The 14,909-nt window shown below is 43.8% G+C and overlaps 1 protein-coding gene across 1 annotated transcript in view; it reads right to left on the bottom strand.

Annotated features, from left to right (window-relative positions):
* Nucleotides 1-14,909, bottom strand: part of LOC146341677 (scavenger receptor cysteine-rich domain-containing protein DMBT1-like) — a 67,538-nt gene that overhangs the window by 11,801 nt on the left and 40,828 nt on the right. The window contains exons 18-21 of the mRNA XM_084805152.1: nt 14,745-14,822; nt 12,807-13,196; nt 11,676-11,750; nt 8,274-8,627 (exon numbers count right to left, since the gene is read on the bottom strand). Of these exons, the coding sequence (XP_084661278.1) occupies nt 8,274-8,627; nt 11,676-11,750; nt 12,807-13,196; nt 14,745-14,822 (897 nt within the window). The remainder of the gene's footprint in view (nt 1-8,273; nt 8,628-11,675; nt 11,751-12,806; nt 13,197-14,744; nt 14,823-14,909) is intronic.

Here is a 14,909-nt window from a genome sequence, read left to right as displayed (position 1 = left end):
GTCCGGCTCAAGTTCAGTGACCGCACTATCATGGCTATCAGGGACATTCAGATCTTTCCTGTGTAGTTCTTCTGTGTATTCTTGCCACCTCTTCTTAATCTCATCTGCTTCTGTTAGGTCCCTGCCTTCTTTGTCCTTTATCATGCCCGTCTTTGCACAAAACATTCCCTTGAGATCTCCGATTTTCTTGAAGAGATCTCTAGTCTTTCCCATTCTGTTGTTTTCCTCGATTTCTTTGCATTGTTCATTTAAGAAGGCCTTCTTGTCTCTCCTTGCTATTCTCTGGAACTCTGCATTCAGTTGGGTATATCTTCCCCTTTCTCCCTTGCTTTTCGCTGCCCTTCTTTCGTGAGCTACTTGTAAAGCCTCATCAGACAGCCACTTTGCTTTCTTGCATTTCTTTTTCTTTGGGATGGATTGAGTTGCTGCCTCCTGAACAATGTTACGGACCTCCGTCCATAGTTCCTCAGGCACTCTGTCTATCAGGTCTAATCCCTGAAATCTATTCCTCACCTCCACTGTATATTCATCAGGGATATGATTTAGGTGATACCTGAACGGTTTAGTGGTTTTCCCGACGTTCTTCAATTTAAGCCGAAATTTTGCAAGAAGCAGCTCATGATCTGAGCCACAGTCAGCTCCAGGTCTTGTTTTTACTGACTGTATGGAGCTTCTCCATCTTTGGCTGCAAAGGACATAATCAATCTGATTTCGATATTGACCATCTGGTGACGTCCATGTGTAGAGTCGCCTCTTGTGCTGTTGGAAAAGAGTGTTTGCTATGATCAGCATGTTCTCTTGGCAAAACTCTATTAGCTTTTGTCCTGCTTCATTTTGTACACCAAGGCCATGCCTGCCTGTTATCCCGGTGATTTCTTGACTTCCTACTTTAGCATTCCAATCCCCTATGATGAAGAGGACATCTTTTGTTGGTGTTAGTTCTAGAAGGTGTTGTAGGTCTTCATAGAACCGATCAACCTCAGCTTCTTCGGCCTCAGTGGTTGGGGCATAGACTTGAATTACTGTGATGTTGAATGGTTTGCCTTGGATTCGTACTGAGATCATTCTATCATTTTTAAGATTGTACCCCAGTACTGCTTTTCCCACCCTTTTGTTGACTATGAGTGCTACTCCATTTCTTCTAAGGGATTCTTGCCCACAATAGTAGATATGATGGTCACCTGAATTAAATTCGCCCATGCCTGTCCATTTGAGTTTGCTGATTCCCAAGATGTCGATGTTCAATCTTGCCATCTCATGTTTGACCACCTCCAGCTTACCTTGATTCATTGATCTGACATTCCAGGTTCCTAAACAATATTGTTCTTTACAGCATCGGATTTTCTTTTCACCACCAGACACATCCACAGCTGAGTGTCCTTTCGGCTTTGGCCCAGCCGCTTCACTCTTTCTGGCGCTACTTGGAAATACCCTCTGCTCTTCCCCAGTAGCATATTGGACACCTTCCGACCTGAGGGGCTCATCTTCCGGCGTCATATCTTTTAGCCTTGTGATATGTTCCATGGGGTTTTCTTGGCAAGAATACTGGAGTGGGTTGCCATTTCCTTCTCCAGTGGACCACATTTTGTCAGAACTCTCTGCCATGACCTGTCCGTCTTGGGTGGCCCTGCACGGCATAGCTTATGGGACTGGGCAGAAAAAGATTGCATGGTAAAGGCAGAAGAGTAAGAATACCCTTGCTGGATCAGGCCCACCTAGGCCAGTATTCCATTTCCAATAGGAGACAGCCAGATACTTTCAGATGATCACATGTATGACATGGAAGTGATGATCTTCCCTCTCTCTTTCTCCCATGCAGCTGACATTGAAAGGTGTACTGCCCCTATACCTGAGGGTTCAGTGATGGTGAGTGACTTACGCTTGGCAATTGCTGTTGGTAAGACCTTTCCACCATGTACTTGTCTTGTATCTTTTACAAAGCCCCTTCTAAATTAATAACTTTCTCTCCATCTTGTGGCAGTAAATGCCATGTATTAATCACATATCATGTGAAGAATTACTTCCTTTTCTTATTCCTGAATCTACCAATTAGCTGCTATAGATTATCTTGTTTTCCCTTACGAGAGGAGAAAGAAATCCCCTTTTCTATTTTTTCTACACTACTAATAATTCTGCAAATGTCAAGCATATCCCAACTGAGTCATCTTTTTGCTAAACTAAAAAGCTACGAACACTTTAGCTTTTCCTTGTAGTGCATCTGCTCCAAAACCTTGATTAATGTAGGTGCCTTTTCCAGCTTGAATATATGATCAGAGTGGGCAACCTGAACTGCACATAGTATTGTAAATGCAACATTCATAATAGGGATGCAGTTGTAACCCTATGTTAAGGCTGAAACAGATTAATGACATTCCAACAGTATAACCAGCAATCAAGGTGTGGGGTGTAGGTGCTATGGCTTTTACTTAGAAAATGGCTCAATAGATAATGGCAGTGTAGGAGAGGTTTGTTTTAGGATATAGAGATGTCCTTTTCATCATAGGGGATTGGAATGCTAAAGTAGGAAGTCAAGAAATAACCGGGATAACAGGTAAGCATGGCCTTGGTGTACAAAATGAAGCAGGGCAAAGGCTAATAGAGTTTTGCCAAGAGAACATGCTGATCATAGCAAACACTCTTTTCCAATAGCACAAGAGGCGACTCTACACATGGACATCACCAGATGGTCAATATCAAAATCAGATTGATTATGTCCTTTGCAGCCAAAGATGGAGAAGCTCCATACAGTCAGTAAAAACAAGATCTGGAGCTGACTGTGGCTCAGATCATGAGCTGCTTATTGTGAAATTTCAGCTTAAATTGAAGAACGTAGGGAAAACTACTAAACCATTCAGGTGTGACCTAAATCATATCCCTTATGACTATACAGTGGAGGTGATGAATAGATTTCAGGGATTAGACCTGATAGACAGAGTGCCTGAGGAACTATGGATGGAGGTCCGTAACATTGTTCAGGAGACAGCAACGAAATCCGTCCCAAAGAAAAAGAAATGCAAGAAAGCCAAGTGGCTGTCTGATGAGGCTTTACAAGTAGCTGAGGAAAGAAGGGAAGCGAAAAGGAAGGGGGAAAGGGGAAGATATATCCAACTGAATGCAGAGTTCCAGAGAATAGCAAGGAGAGACCAGAAGGCCTTCTTAAATGAACAATGCAAAGAAATCGAGGAAAACAACAGAATGGGAAAGACGAGAGATCTCTTCAAGAAAATCGGAGATCTCAAGGGAACATTTTGTGCAAAGACGTGCATGATAAAGGTAGGGATGTACGAAAGTCACTTACCTTTTGACGAAATGTGATTCGAGGTGGGGGGGAGGTGCCCTGTCCCTCTCCTCAAAATTCTGGCCGGGGGGAGGCACCCCGTCCCTCCCCCCCGAAATTCTGGCCGGGGGGGAGGCGCCCCGTCCCTCCCGCTGCGAGTCCTGGCTGGCCGGGTCTGCAAAGTTGCATCCTGGCCGGGTTTGCGTCCCTGCAGTCAGCCGTGATAGGCTACGTAAATGTTTACATAGCCTATCACAGCTGAGTAAAAAAAAACAAAAAACCCGCGCGTACGCAAATGTAGACACTACGCTATTCGCGTTCCCCTTATTTTCGCCGTAGTCTACGTAAATGTTGACATAGACTAGACGTGCCAAAATAAGGAATGCAAATGGTGGCACCCATGGGCACCGCCATTTGCGTACGCGCGGTTTTTGTTTTTTGTTTTTACTCAGCCGTGATAGGCTACATAAACATTTACGTAGCCTATCACAGTATTTTTTAAAAATCTAGCCATGATAGGCTACGTAAATCTTTATGTGATAGGCTACGTAAATCTTTACATAAATCTTTACGTAGCCTATCACGTTTTTTTGTTTTTTTGTTACTGGAAATGGTGGCGGCGGCGGCCGATCGGAAGACCGGCTGCTGCCGCTGCGCCGCTGCCCCGCCGCCGCCGCCAGGGAGATTCGCCCAAGGTAAGTCCCGTCTCGGGGGGGGTGGCAGACCGTTTCGCCACGATTTCAGGGGGCCGAATGCACTGGCATTCGGCCTCTCTGAGATTCGTGGCGAAATTCTCTGACATCCCTAGATAAAGGACATAGAAGGCAGGGACCTAACAGAAGCAGATGAGATTAAGAAGAGGTGGAAAGAATACACAGAATAACTGAATGTCCCTGATAGCCATGATACTGCGGTCACTGAACTTGAGCCGGACATCCTAGAGAGTGAAGTCAAGTGGGCCTTAGGAATTGCGTCCATGTATTTAACTATGATAGGGCCTTAGTTTATAACCATGATAGGGCCTTAGTTTAACCATAATAGGGCCTTAGTTTGTGTCCATGTATTTAACCATGATAGGCTACGCAAATATTTACGTAGGCTATCACGGCAAAGTAAAGAAAAAAACACGTACGTAAATGGCGGTAGCTACGGTGTCCGCCATTTGCCTTCCTTATATTTTGCCGTTTTAGTCTACGTAAATATTTACGTAGTTTAAAACGGTGAAAAATAAGGAACGCAAATGGTGGACACCATAGCTGCTGCCATTTGCGTATGCCGTTTTTTTTTTTTTTACCCAGACGTGATAGGCTACGCAAGTCTTTACGTAGCCTATCACGTCTGGGTAAAAAAAAAAAAAAGACCAGACTGCAAATGGTGGCCGTGGCAGCCAGTTGGAAGACCAGCTGCTGCCGCCAGAGCTGCCACTGGAGCCGCCGCCGTCCGGAACATCCGCCCCAGGTAAGTCTCATCCCGGGGGGGATCCGCGGGGGGGGGGCGTTCCGCCACGGATTTCGGGGGGCCGAATGCCAGTGCATTCGGCCTCACTGAAATCTGTGGCGGAATTCTCTGCCATCCCTAACTCAATATGCCAACAAATTTGGAACACTCAACAGTGGCCACAAGACTGGAAAAGGTCAATTTACATAGCAATTCCAAAGAAGGGCAACGCCAAAGAGTGTTCAAACTACCGTACAATCGCGTTCATTTCACATGCCAGCAAGATTATGCTCAAAATCCTACAAGCTAGGCTTCAGCAGTATGTGAACTGATAACTACCGGAAGTACAAGCTGGGTTTTGAAGAGGCAGAGGAACTAGAGATCAAATCGCCAACATTCGCTGGATCATGGAGAAAGCAAGAGAATTCCAGAAAAGCGTCTATTTCTGCTTCATTGACTACGCGAAAGCCTTTGATTGTGTGGATCACAACAAACTGTGGCAAATTCTGAAAGAGATGGGAGTAGCAGACCACCTTACCTGTCTCCTGAGAAACCTGTACGAGGGTCAAGAAGCAACAGTAAGAACCAGACATGGAACAACCGACTGGTTCCAAATTGGGAAAGGAGTACGACAAGGCTGTATATTGTCGCCCTGCTTATTTAATTTATATGCAGAGTACATCATGAGAAACGCCGGGTTGGATGAATCACAGGTCAGAATTAAGATTGCTGGGAGAATTATCAACAACCTCAGATACGCAGATGATACCAGCCTAATGGCAGAAAGCGAAGAGGATCTCAAGAGCCTCTTGTTGAGGGTGAAATTGGAGAGTGCAAAAGCTGGCTTGAAACTCAACATTAAAAAAACGAAGATCATGGCATCCTGCCCCATCACTTCCTGGCATATAGAAGCGGAAGAAATGGAAGCAGTGACAGATTTTATTTTCTTGGGCTCCAAGATCACCGCAGACGGTGACTGTAGCCATGAAATTAAAAGACGCTTGCTCCTTGGGAGGAAAGCTATGGCAAACCTAGACAGCATAGTAAGAAGCAGAGACATCACCTTGCCGACAAAGATTCGTATAATCAAAGCTATAGTTTTCCCAGTAGCAACGTATGGCTGTGAGAGCTGGTCTATAAGGAAGGCTGAGTGCTGAAGGATTGATGCCTTCGAACTAGGGATGGACGAAAGTCCCTTACCTGGTCCCGCAGCTTTTTTCGGGGGTGGGGGAAGGCGCTGTGTTTCTCCCCCCAAAATTCTTGGTGGGTGGGGAGGCGCCCCGCCCCTCCCCACCAAAATTCTGGCCGGGGGGGAGCGCCCCGTCTCCCCGTCCGCGAAAAAAAAAAGTAAAGTAAAAAAAAAAGTGATAGGCTACGTAAAGATTTACGTAGCCTATCACGGCTTGATTTTCAAAGTCAGCCGTGATAGGCTACGTAAATCTTTACGTAGCCTATCATGTTGTTTTTTTTTACTTTACTTGGAAATGGCGGCGGCGGCAGCTGGTCGGAAGACCGGCCGCCGCCGAAACGCCGCCGAAATGCCGCCGGGACCTGCTGCCGCGAGGGACATTCACGCGAGGTAAGTCCCATCCCAGGGGGGGCGGGGGGAGGAGAATTTCCCCACCAATTTCGGAGGGCCGAATGCGTTGGCATTCAGCCTCCCGGAGATTCGTGGAGATATTCTCCGACATCCCTACTTCAAACTGTGGTGCTGGAGAAGATTCTTACGAGTCCCCTGGACTGGAAGGAGGTCAAATCAGTCAATCCTAAAAGAAATCAACACTGACTGCTGATTGGAAGGACAGATACTGAAGCTGAAGCTCAAATATTTTGGCCACCTAATGCGAAGAGAAAGCTCCCTGGAAAAGACCCTGATGCTGGGAAAGATTGAAGGCAAAAGGAGAAGGGGATGGCAGAGGATGAGATGGCTAGATAGTGTCACCAATGCAATGAATATGAATTTGAGCATACTCCGGGAGAGAGCAGAGGACAGGAAGGCCTGGCATGCTATGGTCCATGGGGTCACGAAGAGTTGGACACGACTTAATGACTGAACAACAACACTGATTTTGATGTATAAAGGATGAGAAACGGCTTATCCTTCATCAGTTTGATGGGTGACTCCAGCATTTTGAGGGTGGTTGTGTGGTCAGGATTGTTCCATAGTCTTTGCTGGAGTTGACTTTCATTAGGTGATTTCTCAGTTGGTACTATGTCTTTTTGAAAATTCTCTCTCTCTCTCTCTCTCTCTGTATGTTAGAACAAGTGGAACATCTTGCCCCAGTAGTGTAATGTATTTGTCATTAAAAAAGATTTATAATGCAATTTTGGGGTTTATTTGAGCTTATGGTTGGCAGTAAGGCGCATCATCCCACAAACTCAGTAGGAAACTATGTTGCCTAGCAACAGCTTCCGCTAGCGAAAGCTGCCTGTTTAGAGCAGTGGAATGAAGGCCCTGAGGAGGTACGGTGAGAAGCTATGTGTTATTTAGTAGTTTATTTGGTTGGTTTAGGCTTTTGAGTGTGGTAGTAACAATGCCAAGGTCTTGGGCTTGTTCCCTATATAGGCCCTGTGGGGTATTTTCCCTTCCACTCTATTCCTTTAACTCAATTTTAAAGAATTAAAAGAAATGAATAGAAATAGAACATAGGCAAAGGATCACTTTTGCAAAGGACACCTGAAACATATAAGGAATTGACCAAGTAAGCTATTAAAAGAGGGGAGTTAATCAGAATACGGGAGCAGTTTATCAGAGCACAAGCATCTTCTGGTGCTCTGATTTTGTGCAAGCTGAACAAATAAAACTTTAAAAAAAACCCTTTTTTGTGCCTAAATAGTGTGCAACATAATTGATTCTAACAAGAAGGCAGGGTTTCAAGGGCTACTTTACCCAGAGAAATGCAACGAGGAGGTCCAGGACCTTTCCTGAGAATATAATAATATCCCCCTCAGCAGCCCCTGGAATGGAACCTTCTTTCCCCTCTTTCTTGGGGAGGGGGGGATTGCTGAAACAGTTTGGAGTGATGATGTCTGGCAGCCAGTGGATCTCTGAGGCATGGTGCTGAGGAACAAGTTAAGTCAGACCTGCAAGATCTGGAGGAAAATGAACACCCCCAACCCCTAGGAAACAGGCTCTATAACGGTCCCACTGTATTCTACGGGAATTAGGACTGGAGGTTTGAATAGATACATGTTTTTCTTTTCTACACATATTATCTTGTTTTTCCAAATCTGTTTAATAGGGGAGGGCATTCAAATAAATATTCCCCCATAAGATGTATCTGGTAAATTAATCTTGTGATTACTTTGTCTGCCATTTTTTTCCTGGCAGTTTTTGGTCTTCTCCATTAACATTAGCTTAATGTGCAGCGTACAGATATTAGTAGGTGATAACGCTTCTTTGGATGCCATATTTTAAGCACCACTCGCTGATTCTTGCATGTCAATATACTCTAAACAGCATGGAAATAGGCCAGGCCAGGATTTTCTTCCATAAAGTAGGCAACCCTGATCATGTCCAAATGAAAGTGTGAACTAACCTGACAGTTAACAAACTCACCTGAGCACACAACACCAGCATCTTTTCCATGGTAGCAGGAATATGATCCCCAAGGGATTGCTGCACATTGACTGAGAGAGGATTCTTCCCCTGTGCATAGGACTTCATTCTGCCAGATGGGGCCAGTTCCTCTTCCAAAACGTGCTCCACCTGGGGCAAGTCTTGCCTCTCCACAGTCCAGTTGGCGGCATACCACTCTGGCTTCCTCCATGCCCCAGCCGACATCACAAGCAGCGCTCCACTCACCATTAACAAGCAATTCAACCCTTCCACTGCAGCGACAGGGACCATTCACCAGCCTAATCTTGCCTGACTCTGAGAATGGGCTTTCAATATTTGAGGTCCAAACTGCACCTAGGTAAAATAAAAGGTCAAAGTGAATTTATTTTAAAGAGCTCCAAAGGCAGTAAAGGGATAATTCAAGTCCAACACTACAGTGACTTGAACTGTTCACCAGCCCGATTTCAACTTGTCATGAAAAACTACACATATCTAGTCCAGCACCTACAGTGGGCAACCAGATGCCTATGGGAAGCCCACTAACAGGACATGAATACACTAGCACACTTCTGCTCATGTTCCCTAGCAACTTGCATTTAGAGGCATACTGCTTCAGATACTGCAATGGATTATATCCAGATTTAGTATTAGTTAGAGTAGACCCATTGATTTTGATTTGACTCTTCTAAGTATAACTACATCTGGATCCATTCTCATATATCCATCATCATAAACATATAATCATCATGAATACTAACCACTGATAGACTTATCCTGTATAAAACCACCAGGAGAGTCTTCTTTTCTGGAATAGTTTCCTTGGCATTGTTCATTAAGAATGTTGGTGTCTTGGACTTAGTGGTACATTTCCTGACCTGTGGTATATATTCTAGCTGAACTTCTGTTATTGTGGTTTTGAGTAACACCTAAGCATTCTGGAGAGATAACCCTCTTGACTTCCCCTTTCAACTTTCTTTTTCTTTTCTTTTTTTACCAATCCCTTCTATTTTTAGAGGCTTCCACTTTTGAAGTCAAATGTTACTGTGTTGGACTTTGCAAATCGTATTCCACTTACATAAAAAGTAACTTTGATAGTGTTGTAGTCACAGTTTCCACTTAGTTGAACAAGACTCATGTCTTGCTCTAGGTCCTGGTCACCACTATGGATCAAGCCCAGGGTCACCTCCCCTCTGGTTGGTTCCATGACTAACTGTTCTAGTGATAGTCATTAAGGGTATCTAGAAATGTTACATCTTTGTGGAGACCAGAACATACATTTATCCAGTCTATATAAGGGAGATTGAATTCAGCCATTATTATAACACTATCTCCTTTGGATGCCTCCTTGATTTCATTCTCATGATCAAGATCACCCTGGACATTTGGTCAGGGGGATGATAGCATGTCCCCAGTACTAAATTACTTTTGGGCCCTGGCATTAACACCCACAGCTATTTGGTCTGTCCTTTTTGAATTTTCTAGTTTATTTGACACTATGTTCTATTTGCCACACAGAGTGACACCATACCAAATACAACCTTTCCTATCCTTCCTATAAAATTCTTATCTGGGGATGACCATCTCCCACTGGATCTATCCGTCCCACTAGGTTTCTGTTATGACCACTATATGTTCTACTTTAAAACCAAGCACTCCAGCTCCCCCATCTTGGCTCAGAGGCTTCTAGCATTAGTATGGAAACACCTATACATGGTGTTCCTTTCTGAATGTCTCTATCACATGCATTATCCTCTGTGGTCCTTTGGCCTCTTCGGTGGGTTATCATGCTCAACTCTGTGCTCATGCCCTATTTCTACCCTGTCGTCAATTGGGCAACCATAACCATTTCACACTCATTCCCTAGGGATTATTCTTCCCACTGGAAGAAATTTCTTTTTTACCCTGAAAGTGAATGGCGTAATTACTCCATTTCTTGCATAGGAATGAAAAGCTGCACTGCAGCTGAAAAACAACTGTGGAGGGCAGGGGAGCCTATTCCCAGTCAAGGACCCTTGGGGAAAACAGCCTTCCCCCCCCCCTTCAGACCCTTTCTCCAGTCATTTCTGGGCAGTGCAGCTCCCCTTCCATACAAATGAATGGCAAAATCTCATGGTTTACTTGCATAGGGGAAAATGCTCTGTGTTCTCTCTCTCTCTCTCTCTCTGTGTGTGTGTGTGTGTGAGAGAGAGAGAGAGAGAGAGAGAGAGAGGGGAGGGGGGGAGAATACACACACAGAAAGACAGAATGGTGCTGTCCCCCAACATTTTGTGACTAGCCATAGTCCACAGCAGCCATTTTATGGCTGCACCCACAATACTTATTTAAAATGCCAAATCTGCTCACAGGAACCTTGATGTAAATGTAGAGACTACTGAGTTAGATTAACCTATGGTCTTACCCAACATAAGGCAGTTTTCTGTAGGGATGGTGTGGGCACTGGATTAAGTCCAGGAATCCGGCAGAACCACCCACCCTGCCACACCACTGAGCCCCACTCGCCGAGCCCCAGCCCCTGCTCTCCCCTTGCCCATGCTCAGCAAATGGCCTGCACTCACCCCAGCGGCCTTGTTGAGCTTCGTGGTCGCCATTTTTTGAGAAATAAAATGGCAATCGCAAAAATGCGCATATTTGCGCACATGCGAAAATGTGCATTCGAGAAAATGCACATATTCACATATGTTCAAATATGTGCATTTTGTGAATGCACATATTCACGTATGCATGAAAATGAACATTTAAAAAAATATGCATTTTTGGACACACACACAAATATGCACCTTCACAAAAATGCGCATTTTTGTGATCGCTATTTTATTTGTCAAAAAAAGGCAACCACGGAGCTCGGTGCGGCCGCTTGGGTGAGTGCCGGCTGCTCGCTGAGCATGGGAGGAGCTCAAGTGTGGTCTGGGGACTAGCAACCAGGGGCAGTGGCTAGGCGGGCGTCAGGAGAACCTGGATGGGGGTGAGTTCACACAACCCTAGTTTCCTGTGCTTATATTGATTCATATCTACTGCCAAAGCAAAATCCCATCTATCGCAATAATTCTGGGCTGCGGTCTTGGTTGATTGTAGAAAAAAAATCAGCTATGTGAACTATGAAGTGGCAAAATGCCCTTTTCAATCTGTATTTTAAATCGCTGCATTGCTGCTAGGTTTTATTCTGGTTGTACTGTTATATTGTGGGTTTAAGCTTTCATACTGTATATTGTTTCGTGCTGCACTTTGTGGAGTAAAGCTTTGTGGTTTTAATTTTTGTGAACTGCCCAGAGAGCTTCAGCTATTGGGCAGTATAGAAATATATATATATATACACACACACACACATCCATTATAGGGGAAGTAGTGCATGAGATAAATTATACAAGTGGTCTAATTCTTCTACAACGTAACATTTATCATTACCTGACAGAAGCGATTTTAAAGAGTTCTGTAGCCATTCTTCCTCAGTATGTGAGACTGATGTATCTCTAGATAGGGCTTCAGATAAATGAATGGAAATTAGTGATTTCATCATAATTCACAAAAAATTCCCTAACCCCAAATATATTTCAGTGGTACACCGTATGTCTGACTGTTGAACATCTGCCTTTGTAATATAAGCTTTGTTGCCACAGCAGTATAACATATACAAGTACATATGAAGGCAGAAGCTCAACAGGCAGAGTTCCAACCCTCCCAACTCCAGAAGGATAGCTAACGGAATGGATTACAGGCTAAAAAGAATCAAGATGCTCCTTTCATTTTTTCACAGTCTACCATTCCACTAATATATGCTCAGGAACCTTGCAAGTATTAGCCAGAGTACTAATGCACCAGCCCTGCAGTATTTTCACCTTACAAAAGTGTAGCCATGAGCATAAGCTCTTTTGGCCCCAATGGGCTGCCAGACAGTTTTCTGAGGAAGAGGTTTTTTTGTGAGGCATCATTTCTAAGGCAGGGTGGAAGATTGGAGAGAGGAAAGAGACTGGGCAGACCACAGGGGGAGTGAATAAAAAGCACCAACTAGTGAAAACATCAGAGGAGAGAACAGCAGTAACACCATTCTTTTTAAACAGTGGGACGTGGGTTCCAATAAACACACCACTTATCATAATTACAGGACTTTTGGTAATTATGTATGTACAGTAGGTTCCTAGGTAATGCTGGCATTTGAGAGAAACACCTCTTGCATAGATATGCTGATGGGAAATCTTGTAATGCCACTGGCTGGTTTTAGGGTCAAATGATGAAATGAGGATGGGACTTGTCCTCTTGTGGCAATATATACAACCTCAGGGAGCTGGTCCTTACAAACATATGTCTCCTGATGCAGAAAATATCAGCTGCCACTGTAATACTTATGGCAGATCCAGTCCCTGGTCCAGACCAGAATTCAGAATGCCCTGAGATAAGGTCAGACTAGCCCACCTCACAACTACTTGTAATGGTCCTCTCCAAGAGATGAAATGTTCATCCACTGATTTCACTTTATCAAGTGCTGCTAATAGCACAGGAATACACCAGGCCAATGTTTTCTCTAGCCAGTTGATAAGCACGATAATGACAAAAGTAAAGTACAAATCAACCTGCCATTGATGAACTTACATGAGCACACAACACCAGCATCTTCTGTGTGATCACAATTATGTTTTCCCCAATCCATTGCCTTGCATTGATTGAGTGCTGGTTCTGTCCCTGTGCAGTAGATGCCATCCAGCCAGATGGGACCAGTTCCACTTCCAAAATATGCTGCATGTGGTGCTGATTTTGCAACACCACAGCCCAGCTGCTGGCATACAACTCTGGCATCCCGGATATCCCAATCATCATCACAGACACTGCCCCACTCTCCGTGATGGAACACTTCAACTCTTCCACTGCAGCGACTGGAACCATTCATCAGCCTGATCTCAACTCGGCCTGTGTCTGGGGTCAAACACACATCTAGGTAAAATACATTTGAAATAGTTTTTAGCAGATAGGAGAAGGATTGTTGCTTCTGTGGATAATCAATTGCAAATGGCAGTTCTGTCATGCGGATTTCAAATATATTCATGTATATTTTCATGAGCATTTTGTAAAATGTACACATCAATTGTATGCAGTTCCGGGGATATGCTTTTTCTCCCACTGGCAAAAGCTTTATTTGTGCACATTTTTCAAACCAGTGCATTTTTCATGCACATTTTTCAAATGTACTCATTTTTCAAAAGTATTATTTTTGTTGCGTGAATCTGAATCACACCACAAGATTGGGAATGCACAGACTACAGATTGCAGATTGTGATCGGGTCTGTGTTTGGTTAAGGGAGCTGCAGATTGGATCAATTTTGGTCAAAAAAACTGAAAGGACTTTCTCATGCATCTATATGCAGAAGGTGATGTGTTTTTGCTCTCCAGCATTTAAAGGAGAATTTAGGAAATTGTGGGAGAAGTTGGTTGAAATGCTGGGGAACTACTGTTAATTAGAGTAGACACGACTGGGCTAGATGGACCAATGATCTGAAATGTGTCTGTGTCTGAGGTCAAAACCACATCTAGGTAAAATCCATTTAAAATAGTGGTTAGCAGGCAGGAGAAGGAGTGTGTCTTCTGTGGATTATCATCTGCAAAGAAGCCTCCACTAATGCCAATGAAGCCTTTCATCCCAATACAAATAACCGGTTTTGGTGGAGCGTGTCTTATAAATTCATGTATATTTTCATTTGCATTTTGCAAAATGTATACATCACGTCTGTGCAATTTAGAAGGTATGCATTTTCTCCCTTTGACAAAAGCCTGTTTGTGTAAAATTTTCAAATCTATGCATTTTTCCATGCACATCTTTTCAAATGTACTCATTCTTCAAAGGCATTCTTCGTTTTTTTGTGAGAATCACACCACAAACTCGGAATATACAGGCTTCAGATTGCACATTGTGATCGGATCTCCATTTGGTTCTGGGAGCTGCAAACTGGATCAATTCTAGTCAAAAACAAACTGAAAGGAATTTCTCACCCATCCCTATGCAGAAGGTCACACGTTCCCTCTCCAGCTACTTCAGCAGAATTTGGGAAACTGGGAGAGAATTTAGCTCAAACGCTGGAAAGCTACTGAAACTTTGAGTAGACACTACTGGGACAGAAGGAACACTGATCAGAATGTCCCATGCAGGGGAAGGTGCTGTTAAGTAGAAATTTGTCATTTCAATTATACTTTCCCTTAGAATTTGCTTCTCCAATGTGATTTTGCCTATTCCTGCGTTACTGGAACTGGACATTGCTTTGGAAATGAAATGGGTGAACAGATTTCTGTTTTTAGTGAATTTAATCACTCTCTAGGATGTGTTCTATAGTTCCATATCTCCAGCCACAGCAAATTCCCATCCATCCATCCATCCATCCATCCATCCATTGTGAGTTTGTGTCTTTGTTGACAGCAGGAAAATTAAATCCTGTGTGTAATGGCACTGCAAACCCCCCAAATCTTTTAAAATCTAATGTTCCACATTACCTGAGGTATGGCTTTCTGAACTGTCAATCAGTACCCATTCTTCTACAGTGGGCGAGGTTGTGGTGTCATCAGGGATGGCTTAAAATATGAATGATAATAAGATATTATTTTTATGTTGAGCAAAAGCTCTCACCCATACAGTGACATTTAGTGTCTGTAGGATCT

This window comes from Heloderma suspectum, chromosome 6 (assembly GCF_057233095.1).
Source record: "Heloderma suspectum isolate Gila_16-S chromosome 6, 16-S_ref, whole genome shotgun sequence".
Lineage (NCBI taxonomy): Eukaryota > Metazoa > Chordata > Lepidosauria > Squamata > Helodermatidae > Heloderma > Heloderma suspectum.
Note: the sequence above shows the minus strand (reverse complement) of the source record. Positions and strands in the feature narration are given on the sequence as shown.